The 23780-nt window shown below is 34.5% G+C and overlaps 2 protein-coding genes across 3 annotated transcripts; both read right to left on the bottom strand.

Annotated features, from left to right (window-relative positions):
• Positions 1 to 4333: 4333 nt before the first annotated feature.
• Positions 4334 to 11722, bottom strand: LOC118063438 (heterogeneous nuclear ribonucleoprotein Q). Of its 2 annotated transcripts, none has more exons than XM_035077469.2 (9): positions 11564 to 11722; positions 10074 to 10510; positions 9872 to 9988; positions 9628 to 9768; positions 9357 to 9542; positions 8122 to 8323; positions 4984 to 5162; positions 4819 to 4904; positions 4334 to 4729 (listed from the first exon to the last, which is right to left on the bottom strand). In XM_035077469.2, exons 2-9 carry the CDS (start codon positions 10473 to 10475, stop codon positions 4597 to 4599), a joined length of 1446 nt encoding a protein of 481 aa, XP_034933360.1. In that variant the 5' UTR covers positions 10476 to 10510; positions 11564 to 11722; the 3' UTR covers positions 4334 to 4596. The 2 variants fall into 2 exon arrangements, with proteins under 2 accessions (XP_034933360.1, XP_034933357.1); XM_035077466.1 differs by having other exon boundaries at positions 10074 to 10984; positions 11564 to 11720.
• Positions 11723 to 14150: 2428 nt separating this feature from the next.
• Positions 14151 to 18860, bottom strand: LOC118063447 (probable L-gulonolactone oxidase 6). Its single transcript, XM_035077487.2, has 4 exons — positions 18027 to 18860; positions 15502 to 15757; positions 15268 to 15369; positions 14151 to 15184 (listed from the first exon to the last, which is right to left on the bottom strand). The coding sequence occupies exons 1-4, from the start codon at positions 18699 to 18701 to the stop codon at positions 14463 to 14465; spliced, it is 1755 nt and encodes a 584-aa protein (XP_034933378.1). The 5' UTR covers positions 18702 to 18860; the 3' UTR covers positions 14151 to 14462.
• Between the last annotated feature and the right edge of the window lie 4920 nt (positions 18861 to 23780).

The raw sequence follows: 23780 nt of genomic DNA on the forward strand, positions 1-23780 counted from the left end.
TCTGATTTAGACATTATAGCATGGGGTGTGTCTACTCTATCAAATTATTTTTGTTCTTAACATCATAGTTATTTATTCTTTGAATAAGATTCAAAACTCTTTTTATAACTCATTCCACCTTGAATAAGGATTTACAATAAATACTATTTGAGAATAGATATAACATTTTTCCTAATTCACCTAAAGTGATGAAGGTATTTATTGATTACTTAAATACCTTTACATATTTCATGTTACACTCAATATCAGCATATTTGTTACCCTTGATTAGAACAATATATAGTAGTATCAAAGTATAACATTCCCTATATAAGATAATTTAGTGATCTCAACTTTAAAGTTCACTTATAAAACTGTCACATGAGCATTTTCAAAGACATGAGTTATCTCTCTATATAGAATTTTTATTTGGGTCAGTTTAGTGTACATATTATATGACAAACATCTATTTATTAGTTTTAAGTATCCATCATATATCAACTTATGAAAATAGCTGCTTCTTTTCATAAAAAAAAAAAAAAAAGAGAATAAAATATGTATCAGTCTTAATGACTATAATTAATGTTTAATTTTAATAGAGCATTCACCAAGAACATTTAGGAATAATACTTTGAAACAATAAAAATCTCATAATTATACAACTTTATAATTTATTTATTTTTGCAAAGCATTTTTATCCCAAGAACTTTATCTTTACTCTAAATTCATTAATCAAATATTTAATGAATATTAAAGATAAATAAAATATTTATTAAAATTAATTATGTTGACATGAACAAGTCAATGCTACATGCAACCAACTGATTAGCTACAAGGCATATATATTAACAAAATAGGCCAACATGCTCTAATATAAATTAACACGACTTATAGCAATATGAAAGAAGTTATTATTCCTCAAGTTCTTAAAATCATAGCTCTAAACTATAGAGAAATAAACAAGAATCTCTCAAACCCTAAAATTACAACTCTAAATTGTAAAGAAAAATTTGAATTAAAAAGTTCTAAAAATAAATTCAAATAATCAATTTGTTTAATCTATTTTGAAAAATAAACTAGACAACCCTATTTATGCTAGTCCTAGGCCTAAATCTTATCATTATTGAAAGTTACATGGCTAATAGAATTCAACTAACATTAACATTTTTAAACTAAATAAGAAAAATAAAATAACCAAGTAAAATAAAAAAAAATATCTTGAACAACAACTTTTGAACCTAATTTGAGAATGAAAATGATCTTAGCTTAGCTGGTTATAGTGAGCTAATCTCTATAGAAATTAACTTGTACAATGCATTGTTAGTATTGATTAAATAGTCAAATTAAAAATTAAGTTTAATTTCATTATAAAACTCGTTTGATATATCCAAATTTTTTCTTGGATTTAGGCTTTTAACACAAATCCAACCTCAATATAAAAAGTTGATAATTTAAAGTATTCTATCAAATGACAAGAAAATATGTAGAATATAAAGAATTGGGAAAAAATACAGTAAATAAGTGAATGATACAATCTTTTAATAGTTATCAACAATATGGTGTTTCGAATTTTTGAAACTACTGCAACCTAATTTCATTGGCAATGTCATATGTAAAAGTAAAATGCATTATATAAATAAATAAGATAGAAAATGTGTATAACTAAGCAATAGTCTTTGACGTTTCTAATTAGAATAGGATGTTCAATCATATATAAAAACATGAAAATATTAAATATTGTGTTGTAAAAAAAAGTAGTAAACTCAAGGCATTAGATGTGAGGGGAAAAAAATTTGTGATACGTAGGAAGAGCGTCTATGAGCTGCGAATTCGCGTGGAAGATTTTGCACTATTTTTTAGATAAGTTAGATTTGTGCACTAATTTTTAGGAAAAAATTGATTTTATGGGATGTGAATTTTCAAAAACACTAATCAGTACATAAATCTGATTATTCCAGGTAGGAGAAAATACAGGACGAACCGAAAATTAATTTTATGTGACTAAGGAAATTTTGTTGTGTTTTGTCTGGAATTTAGGGGGTCATTGATTCCATAGTCCAAAACTTGGATCCGCTTTTTCCCTGCAACACACTTGTAGATCAAGTTCTACATTACCGCTAGTATGCATGTCTCTCGAGATTAATTTTTTCCTGTTTTAAAATGTTTTTTTTAAAAATAATTTTTTAATTTTTTAAAAAATATATTATTTTAATGCATTTTCAAGTAAAAACAATTTGAAAAACAATCACAACCATACTTTTAAATATTCCATAAAACTCTTGTTTATATGCGAACCAGTCAAATGTTAATATTTGAGATTATGGTGTAATTATTTTTTAAATTATTTTTATTTAAAAATTTATCTAAACAATTTCAAATCATAAAAAAATAAAATCAATATTAAAAATATTTTTTAAATGTAAAAAAAAAGAAAAAAAAAGATGCAAGTGTACAACGCCTAAGCTTTTGTGGGCGATGCAGCCAGTTCTGGACTTGTTAGGACCATCATTTCAAGTGGTCCGAAAGATGTCTGAAACTCTAGCCACTAGAAATAGGCCCAGATTTTCGGAAGTTTAAAGACTCGCAAAAACCTATGAACACGTGATCTATCGATAACGCCCAAAAACATCATGTGGTGGGCGACGTCCCCAGTTCAACCAAGACCATTCTTCCCTCTCCTCCCAGGACCCGCCAAATCGGTGAAAACCCTCTCCTTCTCATCCAAAGCTCAGCCTTCCAGCCACCAGCCTTCCCCAACATCGAAACACCAACAACAGCAAGGGGAAGGTAGAAGAGCAAAGCAATTTAGTGGGTTCGATGTGCTTTGGGCTATGCAAAGAGCAACTGCCGAGAAAAACAAAGTGAGCGTTGGTGGTGGTAAAAAGAATAATAAGACGAGAAAGGGTTTTGTCTCTGGGGGAATCCAGAGAGAAGAGAATAGCGTGGAGTATAGTAATGTGAAGCCTTTGTGCATAAAGAATGATTGGGATGTTAGATTGGATGAGTTGGAAAAGCGTCTTCAGGAGCTCTCAGACACAAACTGAAGAAGATTGAGGCTTGCGTTTCTGTGCCTTGTAAATGATTGTTTGTAATTGATCATCCTTTTCTTAACCCTTGCTGTGGATTTTCCTCCCCCTTGATGGTACACAAATATATAAATATTTGGACTTGAATTCACAGACCGTGTCAGAGGTTTAAAAGAAAAAAAAAAGTATTTTTTAATGTTCTTTTTGGTAGCTGAGAAAATTTGTAATTTGTAATTCATAATTCATGTTATAGTTTTCATTTATTATTTACCTCTATGATTAGCATTGCTGTATTTGCTGGAATTACAGGCTTTTGTTGGGATTGTGATGCTGCTTTGTTAATATTGTCATAAACTCACGTTTTAGCATTTGCTAAGATGAGGGAAGAATAGTCGGAGATTTCTGTTTGCTCAATCTAGTGCTTAGGAATGCCGAAGGTTTTCAGTTTTTCTTAAGTTGTTATGTTTTGTTTTAATGTCTCTTTCTTATCTGGCGTTTGTACAGCCAAGATTCTTGTTGGTGCATAATTACTAAAGTTCAAAGCCCTGAGGAGACCATTCTGATTGAGATTATAGTTCCTGTTAAAATATATATTTGTGGGAAAAACTAGGCGTCTCTTTGTGCATTGTGTTTTCTTGTGATATTATCAATTCAGGTTATTTTGCGAACGTATAATGATCAATGTCATGAACTTCTGTGTTCTCCACAAAACGATGAGAATTTTCAACTCCACGAGGAGATGATGGCATGATATTTGAGGATAGGAGAGGATTGGTCCAATTTTGCACCCCAAGGCTCGTTAAGGCTTGTGAACTAGAAATTTGAACTTTTTTCAGGCTCCAGTCCTATTGCCAGTTAAGGATCCCAACATTAAATAAACCAGGTGCAATTTGTTAAATGGAATGCCTGTTATGCCACGCTTCAATGTTGTCCACAGAAACCATCCCCAACAAAACTTCATATTGGCATAAGAGACCGCTGCTCTCATATTATAGCCCTTTGCCGTCACATCAATGCGCCTTGATGGCAATCAGCCATGTGCTTAGGCTCCTGCTTCCTTCAATTTGGGAGTTTGCTTTTGGTAAGCACAGGACAGACAACCAAAAGCCATAGTGAAAAACCCCAGTAAAATCCACATCATCTTTGTGACGTGTCATGATCATTTTGAGCTCATTTATCCTACAGATGCAATAGGCAGAAATGATATGATACAGACTTGACCTAACAGCAATCAGGAATTTCAAGAAACAGAAACACGCAGAAACCAGGCCACTCATCACTTGTGTAGTTCTGAAACAAAACAGATGCTGTTTTTTATGCTTCCTGGGTACCATAAAACGATGCCAATAAATAAAACAGCAATTACTCAACTGTCAACTGTCTCCTACAACATCAAAGTCACAGTACTTCACAGTCCTATTCTAACATCCTTCTACTTCATACTTTAGTTTTTTTTTCTTCTCTTTATTGAGATTCTAGGGAGTTGTGAGGTTGAGGGAATGGGTGATAGCTCTGTTATTTGTTCAGCGAAACAAGTCATCCAACTAAAATGTTTCTCAATTCCCTGAAAAACTACAACACATCTCTACCGCTAATAAGGTCGGTACCTTCTTCCGCGATTGCCATCATCACCACTACTACCAGCTCGCCCAGGCCCACTTGGACTATTGCTCCGATCAACTCTTCGAGGCCGAGGCTGTGGCATCTGTACTCCAGGCTGCTGACTGCAGAGTACCAAAACACCAAACTAGGTTGGAAATCCATCTAAAATCTATATCGCTTGCAATTAAAACAAAAGGAAAAGGAAACTCACAGGACGTAGCCAATTCGACCATCTGGTAAAACCATTGGTACCATATGCATTCCTGCTGGCATTGGACCCCTACCATATATAACTGGCTGTTTGCAATGCAAGTTGTTCATGAGAATAAATTTGATACTACAGGAACTGAACCATATGTCAGAATGACCAAGATACCTGCTGAAAACCGGCAGCAACACCAAATCCAGTGCCCAAAGAGCCATATGGATTCCCTGCAAATCCACTATATGCAGGAAGGGGGACTGGGTTTGGATTAACTCCAGCGTTGTAAGGATAAGATCCATCAGGTTTTTTATCAGCCTGAGGCTTAGCAAGAACAACCTCCAACAACTGACCTGCAGTTAAATTCATTAAACATGTTATTTGTGGAATCACATCCTATTTAACCATAGTATTCATTTTGTGTCACAAGCATGCATCACTAGATTTTAAACACCTAAAATCAGTATCATGCCCATGTAAGATGGATACATAAATAAACCTCTTTTCATCAGAAGAGGTGGGGGGGGGGGGGGGGGCTCTTCTTACTGATTCCATAGACTTGCCAGGGCAACATCTTGCTACACTTATCATGAGATATTAAATTCCAAGTTAAACATTTTCCATTGAAATTACTGACTATCCAAGGTTCCAAGTGTCACCCCCACCCCCTTGTTTTTTCCCTTCACAAAAGATGAACCACAGCCACAATTCACCAGCATGGAAATGGGGGCTCGTTACACCAGTATACAGGTTTTAGATTAAAAAAAAAGGAGCATGAAAATACAGCCCGACTCAAAAGAGTGGAGCCTCAACCGATTAGGCTATATACCTTAGCATCAGAAATTTCCATATCTAGTCTTTTAAGATCAATAACATGAGACAACAATGATTAGAGAAGAGGTGTGTCAACTAAATAGGCTATACCTCTGCTCAAAGTCTCTATCTAAACTTCTAAAATTCACTTATATGAGACATTAATGATCCAAAGAGCGGTGCACCACATGATTACAAACCTCCATGACTTTTTGCTATCCTAGACATCATACACATGTCCTAAATCTTAGCAGGGCCACCCGCATGTTGGCAGCAAAAAGCAATGAATTCAACATATCCATAACTGAACGACATAATAACTGTTTCTAAATCTTCACACTTTATGACACAGCATGCGTTAGACAACAAGGCCTTGAAAGACATCCTAATTTGCAAGCCTTTGGTAGCTTCCTAATTTGCAATAGATCTTGTTAGGCACCATCTGGATCAAGGTCAACTTTGGATGACACCTTTAGTTTCCAAATCTAAATTGCTAGAGAAAATTAAATGTGTTTGGGATTTGGGAAGAGATGAGAAAGAAATGATGTTCAAAAAAAGTCCCCCAAACTCTGCAAGGAACAGTATCTGCTATCAGACCTTGCATAGTATGAACAAGCATAACAGTGATTAACAAATGATCTTCAGTTTCGCTGTCATTACAGTTCTTCAAATAACCCATATTCTAATTGAAATCAAAACCCTTCATGAAAAGAAAACTAGAAATAGGTGAAATGTACACATTGTAGAGACAAGGGTCGTCCCAGAAATGAAGCAGGAATCATTATGAATTTTATATTTAAAGAGAGAAGGGCTGTATAATTAATTTCTGAGGGCCCAAAAAATACTGTTCAACAGGTCAACAGGTATTGCAACATTTCCATCTCAACCACCTGACAAAAGCCTGTACTCAAGGATACATACTTGTGCCATATAGAATCTGATTTTCATGAAATTGTTGTCAACACCTCCTCACCGGAATTATTTTGAATCAAGTGAAGAAATCCCAAAACCCCATATGTTTTGTCATTGCAACATATCTCCTTTCAGTCAAAAGGAAATTTTGACATCAGTGTTACCAATCCAAATGCAAAAAGAAAAAGAATAAGGATTTAAAGAGAGATGAAAACTGCCAGGAAATGCTAGACAAGCATGAATGAAGAACAGCCTTCTTTCCAGAGGGAGGGAGAGAAGGCACAATCCTGTTCATCAAACCAATTAGGATCTTGGACAGATAGGACTTCCATCAAGAGGAACTATAAAATATTTCAAATGCCAATCCAAATGACACATGCCCAATTCTAAGTAAATCTCTAAGCAACACTATTAATCCTATTAATCTACAGCGTAGGCACCTTTACAAATTATGCAGTAAGGATAAGATGCCAGAACCTTACCTATCCCATCATCACCCAAGAAAAGAATTGTATCATCTATAAGCATCCTCGGACCCCAAACACAATGTTCTCAATCAACTTTTTTGTAACAATATATTAATCATCCTGCTGTGGACATCTACCACTATTGTAAAGACAAGGGGCAACGAGATATAATGATTACCCATCAAATACAAAAAAGAACCACAAGAATCCCATCCACAATTACCGGGTGGGGCGGGAAGGGGGGATGCCAAGGAAAGAAAATCTTATTCTCATGCACTTCCTCCATTGGACTCCAAGACCTTTCAAGGAAAGTCTAATTCACCTGATTCTGACCTGTTTAAAGCCAATTTAAACCCCACCCTCTTCCACGTCTCCTAAATCCTTCACCACATGACCAATAGCAACACAAAATCTGCTAACCACCAACAAATGTGGAATGGGACTACAAGATTGTGCTCCCTGACACTATGAGGAACCTCTAAACAAAAGTCTTATGCAAAATCTTACACATGCTAATCAGCAAGCTGAGAAAAGGCAAATGGTGCTCTTTTTCTTGTGATCAGACCACATTTTACCATACCAACTTATGGTTTAGAAACTGACTTTGAATCCCCTGCAAAGTTGATTTATGTAATCACTTTTACTTCGAACCCAAACAGCCAGAAAGAATTTATTATGCTATTTTCTGGCAGGTCTAAACATTTCTTTGAGAAAATCTGTCCATGTAATGTGAATAAAAAAGACGAGAAAACAAATCAATGGACCAGGTGCCGTGATGCAAGATGTGAGGTGGCCTAACCCAGGGGTAAGTTATGATTTCCATTGAAAAGAATCTACCCTAATTCTTCATTTTTTATGGTAAAAAAAAATAAAGAAAAGAAAAAACATGAAAGCTGTGCTTTATTGCGAACTAAGATGAAAATTGTAATGCTCATAAAAGGCCAAGGGCATAAACCTCTGCAAAGATAATTGGCATATGACTTCAAGTTATATAACCTGCTAATCAATGTATGTATCAGACACATGACACTCAATGAACTGTTTTAGCAGAATCTTAATTAATTAACCGGGGATTGACCCCTCATCCATACATGTTCAAATAGATTGGCATAAAAATTACCATTGATTTCATATTTCTCTGTATCTCTGACTGCCTTCAATGCACTTGACCTTTCAGCATAGTGAATGAACCCAAAATTTCGTTTTCCAGCTTTTCCAGGTGGCGTAACAACTTTAGTCACATCCCCATGGCGCTGGAATAGTTCCTTCAGTTTCTCAGTGGAGGTGTTCTCAGGTATGTTTTTCACATACAGAGCCTTAACCTGGGAATTCAAAACAGATACACATTGTAACAGTAACAGGTCAAATTATTGTATACACAGGAAAGCCAAAAAAAGAGAAACAAAAAGGAAAATCCTCTTTCTTCCAGAGATAAAGATTAAGACTTATTTACTCCAGCTAAACAGCAACAAACAACTTTATATATCTCTTAGTTCTTCCAATTTAAAGTGGTTCTATTTCAGCAAAAAACAAAATCATTGAACAAGGACTCTTACAAACGAGTAGAGTTTCAGCATGGAAAAATCCACTTTTTTGGAACACTAGCATTACAGAGCATTGTTAAGTATGCAACATCATGGTAGCAAAAATGAATTTCAAAAACCAAAGCATTATGTTAATAGTTTACGCAAATCAACACCCGCAGAATTGACCACATGCAAAATTCCATTCCTAGGTCACATGCTGAAATATCCAAAGTAGAAACTCTCCAACTAGTTGCCACATTTCAGGCAAGCTACTCAGAAACACAGACTGATCACCAAGACCATCCATTGATTCATGCCTCGTTATTGTAATCCACGCAGATTCAAATATAAAACCCAAATAGAATAAGATCAACTGTTATTATTGACAATAAATGTTAGCATATCTAACTTCTCTTTAACTTTTTTCACTCAACTATTGATTAATCTCATAGATCCAATGTCAATAATTTTCATAGAGTTAGCAAAGAGATTCCTTACCTTCCTCAGCAAGTTCGACATAAAAAGATCTAGTTTACAAAAGAAGAAAAAATTTTGAGGATAAAAAAAGACAGATAATGCAGGACAGGAGTATAAAGAATCCTCCAAATGTAAAAAGCAAGGTAAACATGAGTGGACTCTTGCATACAAGTTTTACGAGTTCCTATTATCCTCATTTGTATTGCACTTTTGAGAGATAGATGCATAAATTATTTAGCAAGACAGGACAAGGACTCCAATAAATTACTTAGTGATTGCCATTTTAGTAAACAAAAGACAAAATTTTGAACATCTAAGGACTCAGCTTCTTCCAACTACTTCTGGCATTTACCTGGCCAACAGCAGCAGGAGAATGATCAGGAGGCATGCCCTTTGGATCAGCCCAGCTAACAGTGGGGGTATGACCATCAAGCTTAAAATTAGCATTTAACATTTTCTGCCTTGAATAATCAGCACAAGCATTATTGTAATACAATATAAAAGCAAAACCACGGTTGCGTGTTGGAGTTTGAGGATCCTGAAATTAAGAGGAAAATAGCATTAGCAAGGCAAGCAGTCATATCTACTTGAGAGATGAGAGAAATGTTCAGCTCCAATTCCACCTTTATGAGCTCAAGAACTTCCATCCCGGGACCAACCTCTTCAATGATTTTTCTAAACTCATCCTCTGTCAAGTTCTTTGGAACATTACCAATAAACAATCTATTTTTTGTTTCAGATATTGAACACCTTAAGGTTTTTCCCTGCAGGCAAGGCTACAAATTTAGTTTAAAATTAAAAAAAAAAAATTGAAAACAAAGATTAAGGACATCATGCAAGCGAATTACTGCACCGAATTATGACTACCTTGTAGTCTTTACTACGAAGCTCTTCAGTGGCTTTTCGAGCAACATCCTTTGATTTGAATGCTACAAAAGCAAAACCCTTGCTTTCACCAGTGTCTTTATCTTTCATTAGCCTTATCTGAAACATGTTAAGATAAATCCACATTAAAAATGCCAAAACAAAAACACCAATATATCTTGTGTACAAATCAAAAAATTATGACCTCAAAAATTTCGCCTATCGTCTCACAAAGATCCCTCAATTCATCTTCGATTACATCCTTTGGAAGTCCACCAATGAAAACTTCAGAACCGTGAGGAGGAAGAGAAAGTAGTTGAGCATGCTTATCCTTTTCCTCTTTTTTAACTGAAGCAGTGGGCTTTTGTTCATCCTCCACAGGTTCAGCGTTGGGAAGGCTTCTATCTGCTTCTGGAGATTGATCTTTCTGACGGACCTCAGGCTTTGAGTCCTCATACTCCTCTTCAACATTTTCTTCATCATGTGCATCTCCAGCATCATCTTCTCCATCCTCATCTAGTTGATCTTGAACATCATCGTCTATCTCTTCCATATAATTGTCTTCTTCAAGATCCACTCGTTCCTCAATTTCTGAGCCCTCTGCCATGACTTTTTCACACACCAGGTCTTATAATCTAACAACTGCAGTTAAATTGCCCCTAAATTAACTGCAAGTTTAAGTAATCATCATGGAAAACGTGTGGAACCTGCAAGAATGTGCATAATGCACAAAAATTGATATGGGCTGGTTCCAAATGGGAATGTGAGAGTGACATGCAGTGTTGGAAAAACCCTCCATGTCCAGAATAGAGCTGGGAAGCTACAGAAATGTAGGGCCAAACGACTAGCAATAAAAAAAATTTGTTATAGTATTTGTGGTCGCTAGAGCATGTTTTAACATTTGTGGAGTGGTTATAGCATTTTTGGAGGTGGTTATAGCACCCATGGAGTAGTTAAGTATTTGCAGAGCATGTTATATTGTTTGTGGAGTGTGTATAGTGTTTGTGGAGTGTGATGGACAGCACAACTATAGTTGTCTTGCTCCAAGTTCAACTAGGAACCAAAGAAGAAAGGGAAAATGAAATAAAAAAACCCAATTGTCCTTTGCAATCGATCCTGACAAAGACAAAAACAGGAACAGAAAAACCACTCAGATTCCATAGGTAGCATTGCCATTTCTTGGCTGAATTTAAGTTAAAATCTGCACTTTTCTTTTATTAGGAACTGTACAAGATTTTGAATCCAAACACAAACTAAATAAGCAAACTTTTAAATCAGTAAGCAGATAAACTAAGTCTTATTCCATGTCAACTTGGTCAACATTTCAAGGGTGGTTCAAAAAATTTCACACACCAAAACATATACCCAGTTCAAAAATCTTACTCTGGTGACGAAAACAATCCCCAAAACAGCCAGAAATCAAAGAGAAATAGCAAGACTTTAGAACGACAATGAGGATAGCAATTAAACCCTAAACCCCACTGAGTGCAAATCTAAAAATTGACTTGTACTAAATCAGCCAAACCCTAAATTGAAATTAAAGATAAAACCTGGCAGATTCCAAATCAATGAGAAAAAAACCCTTAAAAAAAAACGTCGAATTCGAGCAAAGCGTTGAACAAAAGAAACAATATTTGCGGCAGAGAGAGAGAGAGAGAGAGAATTAGACAAAAGGAATAAACATTAGCAACGTACCAGTGACTGTTTTTTTCCCTCTCTGTTTCTCCCTGTTTATTTCCTTCTTCGCGGTAGTTATCCGAGGAAATCAATGAGAGTGGGTGACACTCTCTCTCGCCACCGTAATTTGGAAACAGCTTTTTATCTACTGTGACGGAGTACTGTAATAACAGTAAAGATGCGTCCCACTTCATGACACGCCATCTGGCTTCGCGGTATTTCTCTCATGAGAAGACTATAATACCCTCCAAGCATTATTGCACGTGACTGGGTCTGGGATGCGGCTAATCTTTTTTTCGGTATAATCAAGGGTATTCTGAGCTGCAGATAAAGAGAGGGATCGAACTCCAAACCTTATAAGCAACGAGACTACACCTAACCATTTCTCTAAAGACCCATGGGTGGGATGCGGCTAATCTAAATGCTCATAAAAATTGTTTTGTTTTTTTAATTACAGTAGAATGTATTTCGCTTGAACCACAATCCCACGGTAATTATGTTATTAAGATAAGTCAAGCAGTTTGAATTAAGAGGGTGACTCCTTTATTCGGCCTTCTTTATTGGTTTGGATTTTAAAATAATATGTATAAAATTAAGTTAATTAGTTTAACATTTAATCTAAATTATGACTTGAAGGGGTTTAATGATTTTTTAAAATTTTATTTTTTATTTAATTAAATTATTATAACAATAAACATTTGTAAACAGAAAACAACAAAATCAAACCATTAAAGAAAAATGCATTTCTTGAACCTAAACTTTATTTCATGATCAATGCATTTTTTAATTGTGTAAACAAAAGCATATTTATTGATTATAAGCATCATTTTTTAAATCAAATTCTATCATGTTATCAAAAATATTAAAACAGTGTCTTAATATCTTGTAATAGCTACTGTATCCTATGAACTTACTAAAATTAAAATTAATCCAGTCAGGATAACATTTTGTGCAATTGTAGGAGATTTGGATGCTAATTATAAATTATTTCTCTAAGTTTTTATCAAAAACAGTCACAAGGAGCGTTATAATTATAAAAATAAAGAGGTGTTTTATTGTCCCCACACCCATATGCACTGTGTATGTGTATAATAATGTAGGGAATAGTGCTTGGAAAAGTAAATAACTTTGGTGATTAAGTTTTTTTTTCAATTTGATCCCTTGAAGTTTTATGGTTTTTTATTTTAGCTCTCAAACTTATTTTTTTATTGTGTTTCATCCCTTGAAGTTATGATAGATAAGAGATAAAGTTGCTATAAATGGAGAAGAGAGAGAAAGAATTATACTAATCACATTTCAATCATTAAAAAAAATTCAATCCTGGTGCTAGTGTTGTTTTTTTCTTGAAGTAGAGAGTTCAATGGTGATTGTTTTTCTCATCAACCATGTTAGAAAAAAAATAAATTGGTGTTTGTAAAGATTTTTTGAATTTAATTTAATTTTCAGTTCTTAGAATAATTTTAAAATATTTTGGAGTTAGAAATGAAATAATTTAGGCTACTAAGATGTTTTAGGAGTGTTTTTTAGTCAAAATATGTTAAAAATTAAGTTTTGAGGGAAATTATTATAACAAACAACACATCATTTCCTTTGATTTTTTTATATATATATATATATGGAGTGGATGACACATCTTCCATTAAATATAAATAAATGTGCCAAGAATGCAGGTTTGGTTTAGGCCCACACATGTTCGAGATTTTCTCTTTTGAGGCCTAGTGAGCCAATTAATTTTTTTTTTATTTCAAATAAATTCTTATTGAAATTGTAATTAAAGTGCTAGTTTTTTTAATATCCTATTATATTATATTTTTAAAAATGAGATTAGAGTTTTTATTTTTTTTTATTTCAAATAAATTCTTATTGAAATTGTAATTAAAGTGCTAGTTTTTTTTTTAAATATTCTATTATATTATATTTTTAAAAATAAGATTAGATTTTTTTATGGTTATATATGTAATAAGTTTTTAATAATTATATATGGTATTAATATGGAATAAATCATATAAGAGAATTAATTATTATTGTTGTTGTTGTTGTTATCTTTTATATGGTTTTCATGAATTAATTATTCTTTGATTTTTTTTTCATATAGTAACATAAAAATATTGAAGACATTATCTTTATTATTTTTGTTTGAAACTTCATTTAGATTATAGTAAGTTTTTTATTTGAAAAGGCATGCTACTAATAAAAAAATTATGTTTTCATCCGAAGATAAATTTAATAAGAAAATAAGAGTTTTGCCTCTACAAATTTTCTTCTAAGCTTAATTTAAATTATAGAGATTCTTATAAACTTTAAGAAATCCTGGATCTTCTCACATCAAGGCTAGTCCGAGTCCAAACAATGAGAGCGGGTTCTAACAGGCTCAACCTAAACCGAAACCAATCATTAAAATATTTTGGGTTGGGTCTCTCAAGCTCATACCCCCATCAACAGCATGGCTGCAAAAGGAATCTATATATATATATATATATATATATATATATACACACACACACACACACACACACACACACACACGATATAAATTTGTATTAAGTGGATTCGAGTTTAAATAATATATTAGCGCTCAATTTAATAAAAAAAAATTAACTAAATTTTTTAATTTTTACCCGTTCATAGAAAATATTTAAATCGCATAAGTTCATAACAAATTTGTTTGATTGAATTTCTTATATTAAATTTACATATAATATAATTTTAAACTTGTATGCAACATAAACTGTGGTCGTATAAAAATTAAACTATACCATTTTATTGCAATCAATCCCAACACTGGTGGTGCATGTTCACGGTAAAGTAGCAGTCAAACGTAAGGCTGTGACGGTGTACCGGTGTTCAGTAGCTCTTGATTTTGAGTTTAGAGAACCATCAATCCATCCGCCGGCGACAGACCCATAGCCTCTCATCGTTACTGCTCCGGAGTGCTAACATGCGCACAAACCCTTGCTTCTTGATAAATTTTCCCTGGTCTACAGAGATAGCCCTTGCTTGGTGCGCAATGAGTGTCCTGTGAGCATATACACAATCCTTCCAGTGCACAGCCATCTTTTATTATGTTCACATCTCCTTTCAGTCCAAGGACTTGGTCTGTCCACTCGTTGGAAAAGAGCCCCAGTGGATCATACATCTCCTTTACCCTCAGAAATGCTCCAGCATTTTTGTATTTCTTGAGTGCACCGTTGAACACTAGGTTTCTGTTCTTTCCCCAATGTGGCAAACCTCCGTACTTAAACACTGCGAGCTGCTCAATCTCTTCAAGTATGTCTTCATAAAGTCTAGGTTTCGCGGGGTCTTTGTTTCGATAGAATGTAATATCAAAATCCAAGGCATCATCTTCCTTGCCCAAGTAGGCACTTGAGGCCTTCACATAGCGCATGAGGATACCATTGTATTGTTCGAGGCCACATAATGCTCTAGGCTCCAGTTTGACGAGGTTTTGCACATCTTGGATGAAGCTCTTCACAACTGACAGGCTGATACTGAACGTGGCTTGGAAAAAATACTCGCCCTTAATTCTTGAATCCCATGGACATGCCGTGATCAATGCATCTTCAGGGCTATCAAGACAAGTTCCTGACGACTGTAGGCGATTGTGGTACCCAATTATAGGATAGCCCGTGAAAAGTATTCCTGAAAATCAATCGAAGTCTACAATCACAACAATTTAGTCGCAGAAATATGAACATAAATTACTTAGCTGGAAACTAAAGTACCATTGTTGGTTAGTCCGTAAGCCAAGTTCTTGAGGGTGGATGTAATTAGTTTTGCGCTGGCGCACTTCCCATCAGGGTCTTTCAAGGATTCTTGAGCGTCCTCTAATAACGAAATCAAAAGGAAAAAACATTACTCATATGGCAATGCAGCTGCTCGACACAGAAAAAGTTTGAGGGATCGATTTGTGTATAGGGAACACATATTTTCTTTATATTTACAGTATAGTAGCAAACCTGTAGCTCTAACGGCGGCCAATCCGAGAGAAAGAGTAGAGCGGAAGGGGATGTAGTCGTAGAGGCCATTGCCGGAGGTATTAGAAGAAATCCGGTCATCAATTCGATAGACTGCCTTGCCTTGACTAGGATACCACGTTATGTCTGCAAACTCATGTTGTCTCCCAAAGCTAGCCACTTGATCTCCCAGGTCAGCATCTTCCTTCACCACGTAGGAAATGGATCTTTTAAAGAGGGGTTGCAGTTGCAGAGTAACCTGACATAGCCGAACCAAAGTTTAATTTAAGATATCTTTGAGATTAATAGTTGGGATGTTTATGCCATGTCATTAAAGGATTAATAATAAGACTTGGAATTAATTATCATCTTGGGATGAATAAATATACATTTCCATCTTCAATTAATTTAATAATCTACAAGGAGGTAATTCTATCATCACTCAATCAGTCTTCTCTACTCAATTCAGAATGTGATTATTTTTGTAATAAAATTGTATTTTTTAACAAAAATTAATATTTTTTAAAAGTTATCTTTTTTTATGGATGTTTTTAGATTTTTTTAATAGGAAGATATCAAAAATTAAAATTAAAAAAAATATTATTTTAATACATTTTCAAATAAAAAATAAATTAAAAAACAATCATTATCACAATCACAACCATTAGCTTTATATAATTGTCCACTCCAATGAACATGGTACAATAATTTAGTATAAACAAAAAAAATATGTTTCTACACATCAAAGCATGTGGGATTATATATTAAAGGTATTGAAAAGCATTAGTGGTTGTGCGCCAAGCATACAAGTAATTAATCCATTAATTATTTCATGCTCTTTCTATATATATTTTTCTATAGATTAAGAGGCCGGCAAATCGTTTTTTATTTTTCTGGTTACAGAGTCGGCAAATTGTTGGTCGAGCTTTATTATAAAATTATAAAATTTGTTTGGTAAATAAACTAATGGTTTAGCATCACTTCCAATATTTCATTATTTAATTACTTACACTAAGCCATATCACATGGCAGTGTACTTATATAGTATGTAAAAAAAACCAATTCTTTCTTTATTGTAAAGCGTGATCAAGCATAATTTAAAAAAAAAAAGAAAAAAAAGAAGAAGAAGCATTGATCGTCACGGTGAAATACTCGTAAATTAGCATTTTTCTTAGAATTATTTCACTCCCTCATTAAGTGACAAAACTCTCATCAATTATTGCCCAGCTGCTTTTGGCTTGAACTCTTTTATTACAGCATTTCATTACATTTTAATATGACATCAGAATATTCTATAGTCCTTGTTTAATTTTTTTAATTAAAATTAAATTCAAATAAAATAATGTAAGTTTATATAAATTTCAAAATATTTGTATTTAGGACATTATCTAAACACCTTATATTTTTTATATTGAAATTGTTTTGTTGACAGTAATAGAGGTCCCTATCAATTTTAGCCTTATAGAATCCCATTATCGTATTAAATGAAATTCACTTTTCAAAATCAAATCATTTTCCAAAGAGAAAAAAAAATACCATATTTAATTTGTTATATTCCTGAGAACTCTATTCAATGACCTTAAACCACTTGCTGGATAGAAGGCAAGAGTTACCAATATTGTCCTAATAACATCAAGTAAACAATTCTATTTTCTATTTTAAAAAAATAAAAATAAAAAATCAAGTAACATACTTAATAATTAAGTTTTTATATGATGGAATAACAATTTTATTTTCTATTCCCACCAAACAAAAAAAAAAAGGTTAAAAACATGCTTAATAATTAAGTTTTTATACGATGGAATAACCATTATTTTTTCTCTTCCCACCAAACAAAGGAGTGTCCTTTCTCTATGGTCGATTTCCACCGAGAAAAACAGAAGACCTCTGCGCCTCTTCCTCTACGCTATGTGTGTTGATGATGTACGGTTCTCTGTGTGTTCCTTAGAATTAAATTCCATTTGTGTCCTTTTCTTAGGGAGCCGAATTAATTCACTTGAGATGCAATCCGACAACGAAAAGAAGGAAACCAATTATAATAACTTGGAAGTAATTAAACTTGAAATGCAAACCAACGGTGGAAAGAATGGGACGTTGTAATTATCATATTTTACATGCGTGCTTATGTTGAGTTACTCTTTTAATCTCATTTCGATTTCATTCTTTTATTATTATTATCAAGTAATCTCATTGATTTTCTTGACGCTAAAAGCTAAATATTGTTTAACTCTTGTCCTAATCGCAGTATCGTAATCTTTGCATATCTTCTTTTTATTATTAGTTTTGATATTTAGACAATTTTATTGGAATTACACAGATTAATTAATTTATTAGATAACTAGTATAATTTTAGGATATTATCATTAAAATGTATATAAGGTAGTAGTTAAATTATGCTGAATAGTTTTTGCATTACAACTATCCAAAGGGACACTAATGTAACTCCACTGTAGTGAAGCCAGCCTTCGAACCGAAAAAAGGACAGGAGGAAAGGGAAAAAAGAGAGGAGATAACGACAGCATACGTACCTTCGAAATAACTCCGAGAACTCCAAGCGAGACCTTGGCAGCATCAAGTTCAGAACTATTACTCTCGTTGAGCCTCCGGACCTTAGCGTAGCCATCTTCCGGTCTTCCTGGACTAACAACTGTTAGTGCCACCACATAATCATGAACTGCACTCCCTTTTCCCCACAACGTGCTTCCATGCGCACCCGTGCTCAAGAGGCCACCAATGGTCAAGCCCCACCAATATGGCGAGTAAGGCAATGCAAGGCCGGCCTTGGCAGCCTCGTTGATAAGCTGTCTCAGAGTGACTCCACTTTCTACGGTCATTGTCATCGATTGAACGTCAATTTCCAGTGTCCGATTGAGGTAATCGGTGCTTATAAGCAATCCATTTTGGCCATCTGTGCAGACTAGTTTGGGGATGCTATGAGAATAACGAGTTGCCACCTTCACCTTTCTTTCGGCCCTGGTCGCTGCCGCTACTATTGAAATCAGCTCCTCTTCTGTGGCGGGGTATGCCACGTTTGCTGCTCGACATATGCTGCGATCAGGGAAAGTGCCATACGAGTTTGTGATAGTGCAGTTTGTGTTTGTCGATGAGCATTTGATGTGGTTCTCCGGGGGGTTGCAACCCACCATAAAGACCGCCAATAGGAGACAGCTGGCTGATAGGAGGACTCGCTGGAATATTTCCATTTTCTTGAGTATTGACAATGGCTTGGTTGAGAAGAGTTTTTTTTTTTATAATTTTACTTTCACAAAATATAGAGCTGCTTGCTTTTGATGATGATCTGTGGACACCTATATATAGAGCGTATAGGGTTTGTGCCAAAGAAAAGAAAGATGCTAGTCAGGATGCTTTCAAGTTAAGAGAACTAATTTAATTTAATTTTAACCCGCTTGATTTTAACACACACACACACACACACACACATGTATATTGCGCGTGAGAAAATGGAAATGGGATCCTTATTTTTTGTTGGGATAGAAGACAGACAAGATCTGTTCTATATTATCATTGAAGGAAAGACAAGAAAGTAAAATTGGAAAGCACGACTATGTCAATCTGTGATAAGTGAATGCACCCTCGTGACAAGGGGGTCGGATTGATTGTCTTAACAGGAAATCCTAAAGTGTATACGGGGTTTCGAACTAACTTCACTCGAATCATTTGATCTCCACCTGTCACACACCTCGAAGGAGAGGTGTTCCATCTCTCCTCTCTTGGAGGCTGCAGCCTTTGAAGTAGGTTTTCTTTTTTCCTGAGGTGCTGCACTATAGCTAGTGCTTACCATGTGTGAAGCCAACTCGTTTTCACACGCACCATTTCCCCACTGCCTTAAAAAATCAAAGCTCAATTGCGTTTAATAATCGCCAAGTCTCAAACCAGAATTTTCTTTCGTGCAGGGCTTGATCTTCATTTTCAATGCTCCTTTTCTTTTTCTGCTATGAGTTTCTCGTTTATCATGATTATCCTAACCCATTAGCTTCAAAGACCTAGTTCGTGCCCACCGTCTTCGTGGTTGTGCGCTCGATTATTCTCATCTGTTCACAAGAGCTTGAGTTCTGACAAAGTTGGAAAAACTTCAAATTAAAATATGAGGTTTTTCATAACTGGTATGATGGGTTTGAATTAAATTTTTTTTAGCTGCCCTCCTGCCTCACGCAAAACAAGTTTTTTATCGTAATAAAAAAAAACCATATAGTATTTAAGTTAATAAAGATAAAATAAAAAAATGTAGGATAGTGAATATTGTAACTGTTATGTGAGGAATTGTAACATGGCTTGTTATATATTATTAACTAATAGTTTAAGATATTTATATATATTGGTCACGTGAAATTGCGTAATAAAAAATGAAATTCACATATTATTAATTGGTTAAATAGAATAGCGCCGCACTAGCAGTTGTTGAGACAAGTGCCGGACAGCTATGTAATGTAGAATTTATGTATACGCCATGGAATGCCAGGAGGTAGTTGCGCGGCGTCGTATTGGCATGGCATGTGCGGTGTGCCCGTAATTATTGCTATGAAAAACTAGATGCGTGCCGCGTATCATTGGCATGTGGTCGTGCGGCTGCGTGCTAATAAGGTGTGCAACTAGAACTTCAGTAACGAAGAATTAGATTTGAGCTAGGAGTTTGCGTAGCGACAACATTTGTGTCACAATGTTCTTTTTCTTTCCAATCCCTTCTCTCCCGTGGATGTTGTCCGGTCGGTAAAAACTAGTGTCTTTTGTGAAGGATAGAAGAAGAACTGTCTTATTAAACTGAAATAATGAGTTGGTTATATATAACCTTACAAGAAACTTGAAATACAAATATTGCAGCCAACATCCATTACAGTGATAGCCAGAGAATATGTCAAACTAAACAAAGTCCCCTAAACAGTAGGGATTATTATAAAAAAGAATATCAAAATAGTAGTTTACTGTTAACAACTCTAACATCCTCCCGAAAACTAATTGTTACTTAGCAATTGGTTTACATGTGACTTTGAAGAAACTCCCAACAATTTACACAACTTCAAAAACACATCCAGCTTTAATGGCTTAATCATAACATCTACTACTTGATCTTCAGTACCACAATGGACTCGAGTCATAGTGCTTGTCTTTGTGAGTTCACGAAGAAAATGAAAGCGAACATCTATATGTTTACTCCATCCATGCATTACAGGATTTTTTGAAAGCTTAATTGCTGAATTATTATCACACTAAATAATAATAGACTCACTTTGAATATGACTGAGCTTCTCCAAAATTTATCTTAGCCACACTGCTTGATAAGCACAAGAGGTTGTTGCAATGAATTCAGCTTTAATTGTTGATAAAGTCACTATTGGTTGCTTCTTTAAAGACCATGAGACTGCTCCTGTACTCATTTTAAAGACATATCCGGAGATGATCTTCCTGTCTTCTAAATCCACAACATAGTTATTGTCTGTGTAGGCTGTTAGTCCTTTATCCTCACCTTTTTTTTTGTAAAACACACCATAATCTAGTGTACCATTTAGATACCTTAAAACTCTTTTAACAGCTTGTAAATGAAGTTAAGTTGGACTTGTCATGTACCTACTGATGAGGCTCGTTGCAAACATCACATTTGGTCGAGTAGCTGTTAAATACAGTAAACTCCCTACAACTTGTTTATAAAGAGTGTTGTCAACTGTCACTCCACCCTTATTTTTTGAGAGTTTGTAACTAGGGACAATGAGATTATGGACTGGTTTATTTTGATCCATTTCAAACTTCTTCAATATCTCTTGTGCATACTTCTTTTGGTTAATAAATATTCCATCGGCCCTTTGCAGCACCTTAATACTAAGAAAAAAATCTCATCTTTCCAAGATCAAACATATCAAATTCACACATCATTGAGCTTTTAAATTTAGCAAACATAGTCTTATCATTCCTTGTAAATATAAGATCATCAACATAAAGACATATGATCATAATTTTACCTCTTACTATGTTTTTTTTTAATAAGGTATGTTTATAGTGACATTTTTCAAAACTCTTCTCCATAAAATAAGACTTTATACGGCTATACCAAGCTCGTGGAGCTTGCTTGAGTTCGCATATTGCCCTTTTCAGCTTGTATACCATTTGTTCTTGACCTTTTTCAACATATCCACAAGGCTATTTCACAAAGACTTCCTTACTCAGTTCACCGTGTAAGAATGCTTATTTTACATCTAGATGGTAAATGATCCAGTTCTTTTGAGTTGTAAGAGCAATTACCAAGCGAATTGTGTCTAACTATGCCACAAGTGCAAAAACCTCAGTGTAGTCTATTCCATGCTTCTGTGAATACCCTTTTGCTACCAATCATGCCTTGTGTTTATTTATTTCTCCATTCTCATTGAACTTCATTTTATATACCCATTTTACTCCAATTGCTTTTCCTCTAGCAGGTAACGTCATTAACTCCCACGTGTTCTTTTTTTTTTTTTAATTATTATTGATTCCATTTCGGCATCCATAGCTTTTCACCATTTTTCATCTTTTACAGCATCGGTATAACATATTGGATCATTAGCTAAAAGGGAGACAAATTTTGCTATTATTTGTTCATCCGCAGAAAGACCTTCCCCACTCATACAGTCTCTCATCCAAATTGGTGATGCTTAACGTCTTCTTTTATTTGAGTTGGACAAGTTTTTGTCGATCAATGCAACAGAACCTGGTGATGCCTTGCATCTTCCTGCAAGATTAGCACCATTTGCTCCTTCATTTTCTTCGATCATTACAATAGAAACTAGTGATGCCTTGCATTGTTATGCAAGATCAACACAATTTGCTCCTTCATTACTGTCAGCTATAGTTTCTTTACCTTCACTATCACCCCATTCCAAGTCAACAATAATTGCCTCTTCATGACTCTAGTCCCAATCCCAGCATTTGTCTTCCTCAAACACAACATCTTTGCTCATTATAATCTTTTGAGAAATTAGATCATATAACCTGTATGCCTTTGATTCTTCATTAACTCTAAGTAAGATACAACTCATGCTTTTATAATCTAGCTTAGTTTTTTTTTATTTGTTAGAAACATGAATATGAAAAATGCAACTAAAGACTTTAAAATACTCAACTAAAAGTTTGACACCACTCCATATTTCTTTTGGAGTTTTATCCTTCACTATAAGCGTAGGACTCCGATTTAAGATATGCACAAGCCAATTTACTGCTTATGACCAGAACATCTTTGGCATGTGTTTTGTTGAGAGCATGCTATGAGCCATACTCATAATGGTTATGTTCTTTCTTTCTACAACATCGTTTTGTTGTGAGTGTATACAGCTGTCAACTATTGACGTATGCCATTTTCACTATAAAAATTAGTGAACTATGTTGATGTAAACTCCCATCCACGATTAGTGCGTAAACCTTTGATGTTGGAACTTGTTGCTTTCTCAACTAAGCTTTTAAAAAACTTGAACTTAACAAAAACTTCTGACTTTTCATTCAAAAAATAGACCTAAACTTTACGATTGAGATCATCAATAAAGGTAATCATATACCTTTTATTGTTGTTTGAAGTGGGTGTGATTGGTTCACAAATATAAGAAAGCACCAATTAAAGAATATGCGAGACTCTCTATGCACTCTTTTGTGGAAAAGAATCTCTATATTGTTTGCCCACTAAACAATCTTTGCACAACTTTATAGGAGTTTTTAAGTTTGGCAAACCGTGTATCATCTCTTTATGTTTGAGAGTTTTCAAACATGTGAATCCTAAATGGTCATATCGATAGTGCCAAAGTTGAGTTGAATCTTCTGTGATTGTGTTGAAATAGGTAGACTCATACGTTTGAGTTGCAACAATCATAAACATTCTATTTGAGGACATTATGGTTTCCATGATTAACCCACATTCAGGATGATAAATCTTCAGCTTCCCACGTTCAATGAGAAGTGCGAGCCCTTTTTATGTCCAATGCTCAGCAGATTATTCTTCAATTCTGGAATATAGAATACCTCTGTGATAATCTGAGTAATTCCATTTATGTTAAGCCTCATGTTACCTTTTCCCATCACTGCTATACTTGAATCGTTTCCTAACTTCACAGATTTTCTGAAAGTTGCATCACAATCTAAAAAAATATCTCTTTTTTTCCACACATGTGGTTACTGCATCCTGAATCAAGAAACCACATTATCTTTTTGCTAGTATTCTAACCAATTTATATAAGCCATGAGCAACATCTCCTCATCAGCTGCCACATAGTTGACTTCCTTTTTTTGCTCAGGACATTCATATTAAAAAT

This window comes from Populus alba, chromosome 2 (assembly GCF_005239225.2).
Source record: "Populus alba chromosome 2, ASM523922v2, whole genome shotgun sequence".
Lineage (NCBI taxonomy): Eukaryota > Viridiplantae > Streptophyta > Magnoliopsida > Malpighiales > Salicaceae > Populus > Populus alba.